The sequence below is a fragment of the Perna viridis genome, chromosome 8, assembly GCF_037379345.1.
Source record: "Perna viridis isolate PV_CMFRI_1.1 ecotype Kerala chromosome 8, ASM3737934v1, whole genome shotgun sequence".
Classification (NCBI taxonomy): domain Eukaryota; kingdom Metazoa; phylum Mollusca; class Bivalvia; order Mytilida; family Mytilidae; genus Perna; species Perna viridis.
In genome coordinates this window covers 26,803,454-26,818,256 of record NC_142452.1, presented here as the reverse complement: position 1 = coordinate 26,818,256, position 14,803 = coordinate 26,803,454, and the positions used below count along the sequence as shown (strand labels likewise).

General features: G+C 33.0%; 1 protein-coding gene across 1 annotated transcript; it reads left to right on the top strand.

Moving 5' to 3' along the window:
- Positions 1 to 2,358: 2,358 nt before the first annotated feature.
- Positions 2,359 to 14,566, top strand: LOC148610033 (peroxidase-like protein). The gene is made up of 14 exons (XM_088541932.1): positions 2,359 to 2,462; positions 3,570 to 3,726; positions 3,937 to 4,135; positions 4,630 to 4,844; positions 5,272 to 5,475; positions 5,936 to 5,999; positions 7,611 to 7,732; positions 8,434 to 8,532; positions 9,517 to 9,609; positions 10,036 to 10,650; positions 12,345 to 12,471; positions 13,033 to 13,217; positions 13,852 to 13,954; positions 14,441 to 14,566. The coding sequence occupies exons 2-14, from the start codon at positions 3,573 to 3,575 to the stop codon at positions 14,499 to 14,501; spliced, it is 2,241 nt and encodes a 746-aa protein (XP_088398058.1). The 5' UTR covers positions 2,359 to 2,462; positions 3,570 to 3,572; the 3' UTR covers positions 14,502 to 14,566.
- Positions 14,567 to 14,803: the final 237 nt, after the last annotated feature.

The following is a 14,803-nucleotide window of genomic DNA, read 5'->3' as shown; positions in this document are numbered from 1 at the left end:
AAAAGCACATTAAAAGGCAATCAAAAGGTAAATAGCTTATTGGTCATTTGTGAAGTTCTGCAGAGTTTGAATGTCATGATAAATACATTAGAATACAAGTATTTTTCGTACATGTACGTAACGAATCTTTAAATTATTTGAAGGTGTTTAAATTAAAAATGAAATAACACGATAAAGCGTTCAAAGTGAAAAAAACTGAAATTGACGATACAAAATGACGATAATTTGTTTAACAGAAAAGAGATGTAATTCTTCCCATTTCGACAGTCTCTACAAGTAGTAAAGAAACAAGAATTTTACATGCTTTTATTGCAACTGCTTCGAACTCGATATAAAATGATTTTTAAATCGGTTCTGTCAATACTTTAATAATATAACAAATAGAAAGAGAACAAACCGAATGCTTAGTTCATTTTTTTTTTTGAAGAACTTCTGAAGTTTATGACGATTTTTATTTATTAAAAGAAAAAAATGGGGATATGATACAAGTTTTTCTCCTGAAGTCAAGCGTGTACATTTCAAAATTGACATAATTGTGGCAGACGTCACAACGGAAAAAGTACAGTATTGAACTTTTGTATCATTAATGAATGTTTCTGGGAATATCATATTGGCACATAGCAAAATGTCATTTATAATGTTAAGAAGAGATTATGTTAAACCTCATTTTTTTTATTTCTGTTTATTTTTTAATTTATTTATTTACTTGTTTTGGTTTGATGTTACTTTATCCGTACAACGTTACTTAAAACATACGACTTTAGCTGCATGTTTGTTAAAAACTGCCAAGTTGATTGACATCCGTATAATTCGTAAAAAAATTCCATATCACCCTCAAAGTGATTAATGATGAAATGTGTGTCGTCACTGAAACATACGATGTGAAAAGAAAATGCATATAACATATATTAAAATCATCCCCTGCCTTCCACTGCGACATAACACATGCACAGGATTTCGGTCTAATATGGTTGTCTCAGGGTTATTATGACTTATGGTTTGGCAAAACAAAACCTTTACGTAGTTCTTTGTTTGTTTTTTGTTTGTTTGTTTGGGTTTAACGTCCGAGCGGCAATATTTCAGCTATATTCAGACAATGAACATGAAATGGATGATAAAATGAACATGAAATGATAAAAAAAAGGATGGGTCACAAGGATAATAGAGTCGACAAATTTTGATTGCCACTAGAAAAAAGGGGGGATGGGTAAGGTCGCGCAATTTAGCCTCCTGTGGCGGAGCGCAAAGGTTCCTACTCCTATCGAATACCACAGCAGGGTTCTTTAACGTGCGAGGAACGTGGCATCTTTCCCAACACCGTGCACCACTATGGTTTGCGGTCAGGTTTTCCGTATTATAGCCTGACAACCCCAGCATGTAACATGCCAGGGGTACCCCATTCCACCACCTGGGGCACACATCCCAGCTGCTCTGTGGGCAGAGCGCCTAACCCCCGGCTAGGTTTCTGAGCACTATTTAGTCGTCTTTTACGACAAGCTTAGCGCTGCTGCAGGCCTATTCTTTTGACACCCGAACCTGCACGGGGTACGAAGTTCTTTGTAATGTTAAATTACATCGGATATCGTCGTAGATGTCACGATCTGCTGTCAACAACTGCACAGACTTTTTTTTTTTAAGTCTTCAAATTGCTTTTTGGCAAGTTTTACTGCTGTATCTATCTCTATCTCAAAATGGACGCGTCACTAATAAATACATTTTACTACCACAAAATACATTATATCTTTCTAAAAATATCTGATATTCTAATTACATGTATGAAGGCAGTAGACGCTTACCCTACTAGTGCGTCAAGTCCATGATCCCAATTTAAAGTAGATTACGAGGTGCTCATTGACTTTTGACTCTTTGCGCGTAATATTTCGGATATTTCATGGTCTTTTTTGTGCGTGTCTGTTTTCTCTGTCTGGTCTTTACCCTTGAAATATATTCTTTTGATTTCCGCTGATATCTTGATTCCCTTGATGACTTTTATTCACTTACACCTCCTATACATGTACATTCATGCTGTTAAATACGACTTCATGATGCAAGTTATAAGAAGGATTAGGTATGAAATGCTAATAAAATTTAATCCCTGACATACAATCATGCAACATTTGTACACAGATTTATATTCTAAACATAGACGAAATCAAAGAAAAAATAAGGGGAACTTGATGGATTTTTAAAGTATTTACGAAAACTTTCTGAATTCAGAAGACTTACGTTTGGTTAGGGAAATTATGCTGCGTTTTTTTTTTCTGTAGCATTATAGAAACAACCGATTGGATGGAAGATTAAGTACTTTTAAACCCCCGTCGTAGCCTTTTGACTTCTATAGTCCCATTTACCAAAGCAGTTCATTGTACGCATATTAACGGAATGAGATAAAAAGAGAATTAGCACCGTTTGAATCGCACTACTTTATGTTATGTTAGAGGACAGAAACGTTATATGTTTAGGTAAGTTAGTTTTTCTTTTTTAATCTGTTTATTTTTTTTAACCTGCTAAGAAAAATAAACACGATATGCAACAAACCATCAAAGTAGCATTTTATATTCTTTTTTCATCACCGTGTTTCTTTCTTATTGCCGTGTTCTTTTGGATGCATTATATCTAGGATATATAAACATTTTACCGTAATTTCAATGCGCTCATCTACGAATTGTGTATGATGCGTAAATCGAAATTATCATTAGTGAGTGCGTGACTGATACAAGTAAAATTTCAGGCTCAAACGTATGAACATTGATCATTATTTAAGGTCGTAATTATATATGGTGTAAAAATGGAATGTTGTTTTTGATGATTAATTATGGGTATGAACCTTTTTTTGAGCATTTCAGTTTTCACTTGTCTAATTATTTATCTTCGGGAACGATGAAGATTTCTTCTGTCTCATTTTATGGCCCCGACGTGAGCTAAATGGGAGAAAAGTTCAAAAATGATTGAATGGAGGTTAACATAAGGTTGTGGTATACACTTAGCCATGACAAAAACTGCAATATGGCGGAAAATATGGTTTCTGGCACCAGAATTTTTATTGTAAAATCATGACATCACAACGGGATATTTGAAATGTCAGGCCAAGATTCGATTTGACCGTGAAGTTCCGATACTAATGTGGGGCATAAACAATCTTTGTTTCTGGAGTGTTTTAGATTTCATCTGTTTCATATTAGAATGTTCACGATGCAACAAAACAAAAAAAATCTAAATTTTGAAGCAACACGGATTTGCGTATCATTGCACATGGCATGGAATTGGAATAAAATATGTATAACGAATGATAACGAAAGCTATATTTTTATATAGTCAAGTTGGCCGAGTGGACTAAAGCGCTGGACTTAGTGCAGGCGGTGTTGCCATAGATGTCAGAGAAGAGAAGGGGTTCGAATCCCGCTGAGGGAAGGACCAAATTTGCATCGCAACCTCGCATCATTCTAGAGTTGGGGTGTAGTTTAGACTTGAATATATATATATATATATATATATATATTTTGTTTTAACAAAAAAAGTCGATAATGCATCTTCGCAATCATTACAAATATCAAAACTTATTTTTTTAGACCATGCATTTGATATTGGAAGCAATATTCCTATTTTGTGCAGTTATTTACATAATTGAAGGCCAGAATGGTAATCTAGCCGACTTAATTAGCCAAGCCGTTAATGATGCTGCTGAAGACACAAGACGGAATTTGTCTTCACCTGCACGGTCGGCGCGTGAGTATTTCTAATTCCCCCACATAAAAGGGGCACTGAAGTTTTTTTTCCACTATCAATATATATATATATAGTGAACAAGTTTTATGAGAATTCCGAATGTTTGTTTTTTTTAAGGTTTTGTGTATCAATGTATTCCTAAAATTTTCAACAACGTACCGTGGAGTTCGCTGAAACTAGTTTTATGACAATATTCCTTTTGTTGTATAGCTCTACCACCAGGTTCTGTTGGTTCAGCAGGACCTGTAGGTGCTGTATCCCCACAATCTGAAGTTCCATCAGGAGACACACCAAAGGATAAACTTGATTTATTCAGTGGACAGACAGAGGACCCAAGGGCAGCTGGACAAGCAATCAGAGCTGGTCTTTTCTCACAAAATCTTGCACGGCGATTACCAGCCGGTATCGGGTACTTTAACACTGTTGGTTGTTTTGCTAAGAAAACTCGGGGTAACAATATTTAATGTGTTTATACAATATGTAACAAAGACGAAAGTAGTAAAGGATGTTTGCAGATAAAACAACAAATTAAAATTATAAGAAATGAACTTGATGATTAAAGTGAAATACTGGACAATTAAAACAGTTATATTGACTTTGATGTTTTATTCTGCATGCAAAATGTGTTCATATATTATCATAGCTGTAGCTCAATAAAGGATATAGAATAGAACAATCATATTTTGGTCGGAGGACTAATGAACCACACTACATAGTTGGTTTGATAGAGAAAAAAATTGTACCAGATGAAAGTTTACATAAATATCAAGATCCACTTACTCGATCGATCGGAATTTATTTACATAAAAATTACTTAAATATGTGTATGTTACTTTTTGTTTTATATTTTGCATTAATTTATAGTAAAGTTATATTATCTGATACATGTATGTTTTCTAAAAGGGTTGCCGGTTCTCCAGAACGTGAATCATCTTTGGCTGGATTAAGAAATGTGCTGATAGCAAATTGTCCACCAGTACCAAGGGATAGTTGTAAACCAGGGTATCCATATAGAGTTCCAGATGGAACGTGCAATAACCCGGACGAAACCGTCACGAAGGGTGCGTCAATTATTGCCCAGCCACGAATCTTGCCGAATGCATACGACGATGGAAAGGGTAAATATGATGAATACTGGTTACTTTCTTTTGAAGTTTGTTCTGTTTTTACATTCTTCATTTAGTAAAAATGAATCAAGTTGTTTACTTATACCTCCTTAATAAACGAAAAGTATATACATTTCTTCATCGTCTATTACGTATAACGCAATTACAAAATATACAGATTGCTTTTCAAAAGGAAATAAAACAATGATAAATTATCCGTTGCAATGTATTGCTTAAAAATAAATGGTGCCAAGTTTTTGAAAAAAAGTGATCAATATAGGAAAGGAAATATTTAATAAATCTTTTATCAAAGACATTTTATGAATGTTTTCAAAATACAATTTTTATCACAAATTTTAAAACAAATTTTAGCACAAGTGTGTCATCTAAGGTAGATTTTATCAATCAGTCGAAAACTTTAAGATTGAAATTATTTTAGGAACTCCAAGATCGAAGAGTAAAATACCAGGCCGGTTCCTGAAAAGCCCACGACTAATATCTAATGTTGTATTAAGTACAGCACGGAACAACAGATCCCCGAAGAGTAACAGATTTACATTAACTTTGGTTCACTTCGCCCAGTTTGTAGATCATGATATAATTTTCACTCCAAATTCGGGAATTCCAAAGATAGGCGAAAATGGTAAGTTATGCAATGTTGAATATTAATCAAACGATTGACAAATACTTACATAAGCTTATCTAGATAAAATTGTTGCTGCTTTTGAAATGTTTACAATATAAAAATATACTCACAGTAAGATCCAGATCTATTTATCTCATTTCAAGTATGAAAAGCATCAATTCGGATCATTCAATCTCACTTTCCATGTTTCTTCTTTGTTCGAAATATTCAGATAAAACTATTGTTGGGTTGATAACATCTTATTTAAATTTATCGGGCGAATTTAGCATGTTTAGGCCCTTATGAAATGTTTCCAAGGAACCACAAATACATTTACATTGTAACACGTACACATTATTGTGGAGATAGTAAATGGTCAAAAACATCAACAAATGAAACAAATAAGTCGTAACGATGTATTATTAAAATTTACAATTTAGTAATATTAATTAAATGGCCTTTTATTTTATTTTCGCAGGAGATATTTACTTGGGTAAAATTGAAAATTGTGATGAAAATTGTATCGATCCAGGTCAAACACAGTAAGTTTCATCTGAAAGACGAATTCATATTATAATATTGTATGTAATATTGATTTGACTTTGTCGACACGTATTCAGTCATATACAGTTGATTATTTATTATTATATAGTAGAACCAGTTTAACCTAGTACAATATGCTGGTGCAAATGTTTCACACTGAAGGCACGAAACCACAATTAATTTTCCCACTATCTTCTCTATAGCCTTTCTGTAATTTAAAAAAATTCCACCGGCGCAATTCAAATCAGATTTTCAGGTATGTTAATTTGAACCTTCCAACAACTTATATAAAAATATAAAAAAAATTATCATTATTTTTTCAATTTATATGCACAAACTCAGAGATACCCTAAAAATGACCCAAAATGGCTTCCGGATGTCACAAACTTGACCTTTTTTGACCTCACCAAATCACAACCTAAATGTCAAATTTCTCATTTCAACACATCTATTGAAATAATTTCATTATTCCTCTTATACAAGGAAAAGCTTAGGGCAGATAATTGTGGTCTCGTACCTGAATATTGAATAGGGTATGTAAGTCTCGTCACGTGACTCCGTGATTTCATGAGAATCGGTCATCTCCCTTTCAAATGCATAGATATTCGTCCTTAACATAGCATTGAGGTCATTGTTAAAAGCAAAATATATTTTTTGTGAAAAAATACTGATAACAAATGACAAATATCTAGTTCTACTGAATAAATATGTTAAGAAAAGCATAGAAATAGAAGATTTTGCATAGTGATGCAGCGTTTTCATTTCCCGGAAGTGAATAATAAAATGCAGACCGGCCTTTGGATTTCAATACGTTCTACATCTAAAATTCCGGGAGGAAAACTGAAACTAGAACGAGACTTACAAACCCTATAGACGTTCCGTTGGTATAGTGTGAAAATGGTTTGTAATCGTGCATATAATTATTTTTGTATGTCGACGGTCTATGAGGCCAAGAAAACTGGGAGCATGGACCAGGCGCACCGGTAGGGTAAGCGTCCTCTGCTTGTCTAGAAACACCCGCCGAGTTGCTCATAAAAAGTCAAGTCCGGATAAGACGAAATAGGAAAGGAAAACTGTGACACGTTGATCAGTTTTCATGGCTCAGATGGAAACACCGAAACGATCCACGAGTTCATGATGACGACCATAAAAATTCTGTAGTGATAACTTTAATCTTGTAGCAACATAACCCTGTTCCAGAAGCCTATTTGTTAGAATTCTAGCGAGATACAAAAAGTCTGCGTAGTTTCGGTACGCTCTGGCGTTGTGATATGAACACTCCATACGCAGGTGCTGAAGGGATGGTGCCACAGATGAAAGGAAAGTTCATACTAGAATGTGGTGAAAAAACATTCGGTGTATATTATAAAAAGTGGTCAGTCATCTGTAGATGATTTATTTAAATAATTCAATGGCAAAGCACACGTCTTATTTGTTTGCACATGTTTAGAACTCGCTGAAAAGAAAGCACAACATGTTTGCAATCATTGAATGTAGCTTGATATATATGAGTATTCTTTATTTAATATAAAGGATATTGGTTTGACTTAAATAATTTTTCCAAACGCAAACAGAAAACGCTTTCTAATATCATGTGTATTCGTTTGTAGTCCTGAATGTTTTCCAATTCCCTTACCTGAAGGTGATGACAACTTCCAAAACGAATTTAAGTCAAGCTGTTTACACTTTGTAAGACGAAGTCCCATGCATGGAGATATATTGTGCACTGATGGTAAACTAATTAGCTAAAACACCGTTGTTTTGTAGGAAACAATATATTGTTACATGAATATACATGTATATCTTAATAAAATCAAATAGAAGCCTTAGGGTTTTTTTCAATATATTTTATAATGAATATCTATGATTAATTAAATTAGTATGTGAAAAATATTTGTACTCAATGAATATGATAAAAACAAGAAGGACAATCGTCATTTCGGTGCAATTTTAAAAAAATGATACTACAACGGAAAGCGTGCTCTAAATGCAAAAATGTGTGAAATAAGGTCAACGATTTTCCCATTGTACAATTCGACAGAAGATCGATTGATCATGAAAACATTCATGGTGTCGTTCAAAAAAAGAAATGATGCTTTCGTGACAACAATAGTTTGAAAATTCATGGAGTATATATAGAAATAAATGACGATAGTCCAAAGTAGTTCCGCCTCTCAAATTTTATTTGTAAAAACAGTCGACTTTTAAACTGGAAGACATGGATTCTATTTTCATTAATGTACAAGTAGTTTCACTCGAAAATACAATTGAACTGAATAAATATAGCGTTGTCGTGACTAGTAACAATGTATTAAAATTGAATGCAAATAAGAAAATTATTCAACTACTGTTTTGATTTGTTTTAATTTAATGAATACTCGTTGCAGATAAAAGTAATCATTCTGATTAGTCTTGTTTGAAATTTTGTTTCAGGAATACGAGAACAACGTAATGACAGAACTTCTTTTGTTGACCTGTCATCTACTTACGGAAGCAGCAAACGTCGAATCGACGACCTCCGTGAACAAAACGGTAATAAAAAAATATGAAAGATTAACGGTTTAAATGTTCATGTCAGTTTTTCTGTATCGTTACTTCATTGGTAGGGGCTATAACAGCCAAAATCATTCCTATACTCGAATTCACCTCAGCCTGTTTGCAGTTTTTTAAAGATTTGTTTTACTTACTCATAAGTTCCTTTAAGAAATTCGCCGTTTTATTCATGTCGTTCTGTACTACAACTCTCGTACAATTATTTCTTGTTCTTACCTCCGAGATTGAAAAAAAATTCCATATCTATTTTTTTCTACGAGAAGTTTGCACTGAACGTATTTTTTATCTGCCGTCTTGTTTCTATGCATATTTTTAGATGTTCCCTATTATCTCACAATGGAAGAGCTGAAATACCATGATTTCCGGCCATGATTTTTACAAAAGACTACTAGTCTTTCTTTGAAAAACAAGCAGAAGATGATTCATGCATGTCAAAAACCCACCGAATTAATTTTTTTTTCAGAAAACGTAACTGATCACAAGAAGTCTTAGTTTTTCATGGTTGTTGCGCTTTTGAGATATAAATTACATAGATTTACATGAAATCGGCACTTTGCAAGAGTTATTGTTCTTGATTTGGTTCCATTTGGTAGATTCTAGTGTGAGATAAATTTATTATTTTCTCAAAAGTATAGATCGGAATACTGAAATGATTATTATTATATAATATATAGCATATGTAGACTAAAAAACCATCGTTTGCTCTGTTGGTTTTTCAACACCATGAATAACTTTACCATTGGCTGTTTCTGAATATTATTTGGACTGATACTTAAATGCAAGCACATTCAGGACAGTAGAAATAAACCTCATGTAGAAGCTATTTTAAGCCTCATACCCCTGCCTCATGAACAATTTGTATCACCAAGGTATAACTTTCTCTTTAATGTTTTGGCAATAGTTTTTAATATGTAACGATAAGTAAAATGATGAAGAATTGTTTTTCTAAAATGTTTTTTTAAGGTGGACGTTTGAACGCAAGTAAAGGAGACCTTCTACCATTCGGGCCAAAGGTAGACGATTGCAAGTCGACAGTACAACAGTGTTTTAATTCTGGTCGGTAGTGTATTACATATTACATATGTCAAAATTTAAACACTAACAGAAACCAGAAAGAAAAAAAAGAGCAAATGAAAGAACATAGAGATCATGTAGCTTCTAACGACAATAAGCACAACACTAGAGTAAATCTTCCATTGGATTAGCAGCTCGCACATTAAAAATACTAAAGGTTCAAATCGCGACTTAGAAACTCTAAAGCGAGTGTATCGAGAATAAGTTTTTATTACTTATATAACTGGTACTTTACTCGTTTATTTGTAGTTGTAGTATGATAAAAATATTTTATCAATGAGTTTACCTATTCCTGGTGGAAAATTACTAGCATTATACTCTGTTTAAAAAGTTCTTTCTCACTTGTAGACTTGATACGCTTGCAATTGATTGTATCTGGCATTCAGGAAAAAAATATTGTTTTTTTAGGTGACGACAGACATCAAGAAATTCCAATGTTAACCGTCATCCATGTAAATTTTCTACGCGAGCACAATCGAATAGCTGGTGAATTGGAACAAAATAACAATTGGGACGACGAAAAGTTATTTCAAGAAACAAAGAAAATTTTGACAGGCATCTACCAGCATATCGTCTACAACGAGTACTTGCCTGCGATACTGGGATATTTTCATTCCTATTGGTTTGGTTTAATGAGCTCAAACTATGGTCACAGAAACATATATAATTCTAATGTTGACCCTTCCACAATGAATGAATTTGGCGTTGCAGCTTATAGATTTGGCCATTCTCTAGTAGGCCGGTTCGTTAATGCATTAAACCAAAACTCCCAGCCTGTTCTTCAAAACGGTGACCTTTTGAAGCACGATTTTTTTGATAATGGTAAAATTAGAGATAAAGACTTTGGTCCAGAGGGAATAGGAAGGTGGATGGCGAAGACATCGATGAGAAAATCTGACAGATTTATATCCGAACAACTTAGAAATCACTTGTTCGAGAATGTGACGACTACAGAAAGTAATGGTGGAAAAAGTGACGGATTTGATTTGGCAGCTTTTAATATACATCGTGGTCGGGATCACGGTAAGAATATTTTAACAATAATCATTAGAAATAAGTATTCTAAATTAGATGTCACGACAGATTTATCGTTGAATTCTTACATAATAATAATATTTATGTTTTAAAGATTATTTCTGTTGGTGATTACATCTTTAGGCGTTGTGTTGTTTGCTATTACAATCGTACACATTACTGACTTGGGATAAAAATATGTTGGTGAATCTAAGCACCTTTCTAGAAATGCCTTAGTTTGCAATGTAGTGACATTTTAAAGGGCAGATTCTTTCTATCAGGAAAAATGTCATTAGAATGAGTATGTACGGGCTTCGCAGGAATAGTTTTGGAAATAAAACACGGTATTTTACACGGTTATGGAATTTGTGCAAAAAAAATAAATAATAATAAAAAGCCCATGTGTTAATCTCGATTTACAAATCTTATATTTTAATAGTGTTCACATAACCTAAGTTTTATGCTCACAAATTATAATTTTGATAGCAAAATTGCTTTGTTATCAAGTAAGATATCTTTAATCATTTTACATGTAGTATAGGTCTGCCTTAAACAGATTTATAGGATTTATGCATTTTTAAATCCAAAATTCTCGTTTTGCTTCATTGAAACTGTTTTCCGTCAATAAGAGCATAAATGACAGTTTGACACTTAAAATATCAACACTTAAAGTTTGGTTACGTTCTGCTATAGAAAACTACGGGAAAATTTCGCGTCAGTATCTTTAACGATTCATCGCAGCTCCAAGGAAACAAACGCAAGGGAGTTGTTTTAGGACGTAACAAATGTGTTTAAACAGTTTTTTTGTTATCTGAAGATAAGTATTGTGATAAGCTTCCTGCCTGAATTTTGATAGAACTTAACTTATGTACCCTACGTTTACTTTTTAATGATAAAACGAATGGAATGACCTAGCATTTTTTCAATAATTGCTTTGTATTATTTAAATATCTTTATTAGTATAGTAGGACCAGGCACATACAAAATAATTTATGATACCGAGACCTTTCCTTAAAATTTATTTATTGAAGAATATGTTTTTTTTATGATGAGTCTTTATAAGAACATATCAATCCATGAAAACAAAAACAGGGTTATTAATACATCGAAATAAGATTCATGGCCTCCGAACTACCTGTACTCCATCAGCATCCATCGGCAAACCCGACAGCTTGAAATGGCCTAAACCACATGGAAATCTCATAAAACTTCATATATATACTAATGGAAAAAAGAAACTGTACAGTGCCGGTTAAATGCAATAGTAACAAAACTTCAAATGCGTACATAATCCTTACAATTGAAGATATTTGTCAAGGTATTGCTATAGATGAATTTCTATAATTTCTGAGATTCAAAAACCCACTTTTTTATCTTCAAACGAAAAAAGTAGATTTTATTGTAAAGTTCGTAATGTTAACTCTCCACAAAATGGTGATCAAACGTTTCCGTCGGAAATCATAATTACAACCAGATATGCAAATTGTAAGCTTTTTTAAGATCAGATTTGTGATCTTTTTTTCACCAACTATCTTTTTCGATAAGGTTTATTTTCTGGATTCTCAATCATTTCTGTCTTGAAATGATTAAACTCAGAAGGTGTGCACAGTTTTTTTTTTTTTTTTTTTTTTTTTTTTTTTTTTTTTTTTTGCATTAGTGTACATTCATTGTGCAAGAAAATACAATTGATCAAATTTTCATAGGAATCCCTGGCTACAATGAATATAGGAAGTGGTGTGGTTTACAACCAGCATATGTATTTGACAACGGGTTTTGGGGATTCAGGGATCATGACAGCCAGACCGTCAAAAAGCTTAAGCAGGTCTACGAGTATGTTATTTGAACCGTTACACTTCATTTTTGAAACAAACGGATATATCTAAGGATGCACTTTTCAGGAAATAAATGTTTTCACATTGTATTTTTTTTTCGAGGTAGTTTTGCAGTTCATCATTACAATAAAATAGAATTTCCATCGGAATCGGAAATGACACTAGAAAACAGAAATAATTTAATGAAATCTACATTGCTAGCCTAACATTTAAAACTTTTTAAAAACAACGGAAAGTTACGTCCACAATGTTCTTAAAATTTTGAAAGCAAAAAGCAAAACGAAAAAAAAAGTGCATGGTAAGGTATTGTGTGGAAAATACATGATGGTGAAGATTATAGTAATTGATAGATGTACGTAGTTCTAAGTAGGAATAATAGTGTTCAGTTATAAACCACAAAGACTGACTACATCCATCATTTTTAGCAATGCGCAGGTGCATTTTTTTAAACCATTGCAAAGCTTTTGCTGTAATGTCCAATTTTAATAGGTCAATCTTTAAAAATTAGATTAAATATGTCTTAGTGTTAACCATTATTACCATTTTTTGTTTTCCTCAGCCATCCAGATGATGTTGATTTGTTTGTCGGTGGCATTTCTGAAAAACCACAGTACCCTTTTCCATACTTTAGTGGAATCCTTGGTCCTACATTCAGTTGCATTATTGCAAACCAGTTCAGGAAGTATAAAGAAGGCGATCGTTTCTTTTATGAAAATCCATTTCCTGACACTGGGTTCACACTCGGTACGTGCAATATAATTGTAGTTTTAAACTTATTCGAATTGTATTGTTTCTATTCCAGTTGACTCTATGAAGTTATATTCATTATTGTCTTTATTTCTTCATCGATAAAAATTCATAAACATAGAATATTGATACAGAATTAAATTAAATGTACAATTATACTTATTAATATTGAACGAGCATATAAACATATTATAAATTAATACATATAAACGAAAAGGGTATTCAGACTCCGCTACGAAAACAGATTGATATTAGCGTGGGAGCCATGTATTTTGGATAATTCTGATAAAAGGACAACTGAATGGATATGCTATACATTGGAACGAAATGGACCAAATCTAACTGACTTAAATTGAGGAGACAGGTTAATCAATTCAATGAATTCCTCGACTTCCACTGGCCTTTTAAACAGATATTCTCTCTCTCTCTCTCTCTCTCTCTCTCTCTCTCTCTCTCTCTCTCTCTATATATATATATATATATATATATATATATATAAGGGTCTGAAAAATTCCCAACGATGTTTGAATTGTCAAATTTGCGATTATTTTTACAAATATAGTTTTTGACCTATATCATAAGGGGGAAAAATGATGATGCATGTGATACATGTTTAGATTGTACACTTCAGATCAAGTAAATGACATTAAACGTCAGACGTTTGCCGGTATTTACTGCAGAAGTCTTGGTATCGAATATATACAGAAAAATGTTTTTGAAAAAATTAGTCTTCAGTAAGTATTTTTTTTACAATCTGTCTGTACCAAACTCTTGAAAGTTGGTTTTCAAGCAAGGAGACATTTTTTTTTGTAATGTAAATTTTATGCAAGATTTATTTACTCTTGCACTATACCAAAAAAACTCTATTTGCACATTTTCCTCTTTTGTAATCAACGATAATTTTTGCAATTTTCATTAGTATAATAGATCACAAAGCCGGAAGTATTTTTTAGCTGCACCTTGTATCCAAATTTTAGCTTCATTTGCAACATTAGCTAGAATTATGATTATAATGTTTAGTATATTCCTTAAAGAATTATGGTAAAGTGTATTATATCATCTAGAAACGATTTTCTAGAGAAATTCAAACAATGGTCCACCAGAATGTTACACTGAACAAACGTAATTCTCACTTAATTGCTTGTAATGAACGCTGGAGAATAGGGTATCAGAATCGAGACAATATGAGCTCTGATTGTGTGATATGAATTCTATTATAGGAACCCACTTGTTCGATGTGACTCTTTACCGAAGCCCAATCTACAGCTGTGGAAGGAATAATGGAATGATGAAATGGTGAAATGGTGACTGTATGATATTATACAGAATAAAAAACACGAATCAAACGTTTGGTTTCATTGGACGCGTTTTAAGACAAAGGCCTATAAATAGTGATATATGCATAATATCTTTATCTCAAAATTCGTTTGATTGGAAATCCTTCTGTAGGTCTCAAGGAAACTGTTTTAGTCAATGAGATGCCTTAGAAAGTTAAGCACTGGAGTTATGAACACTTAGAGTTTGGTAACATCATCTATGGAAAAGTACGGGACAATTTCCCGCAAGAATTTGTACACTACAAT

Coding starts and splice junctions, on each gene's coding strand:
- LOC148610033 (XM_088541932.1), top strand. CDS start 3,573: ATGCATTTGATATTGGAAGCAATATTCCTATTTTGTGCAGTTATTTAC. Junction 10,651..12,344: donor ACATCGTGGTCGGGATCACG/GTAAGAATATTT, acceptor AAATTTTCATAG/GAATCCCTGGCTACAATGAA. Junction 12,472..13,032: donor AAGCTTAAGCAGGTCTACGA/GTATGTTATTTG, acceptor TGTTTTCCTCAG/CCATCCAGATGATGTTGATT.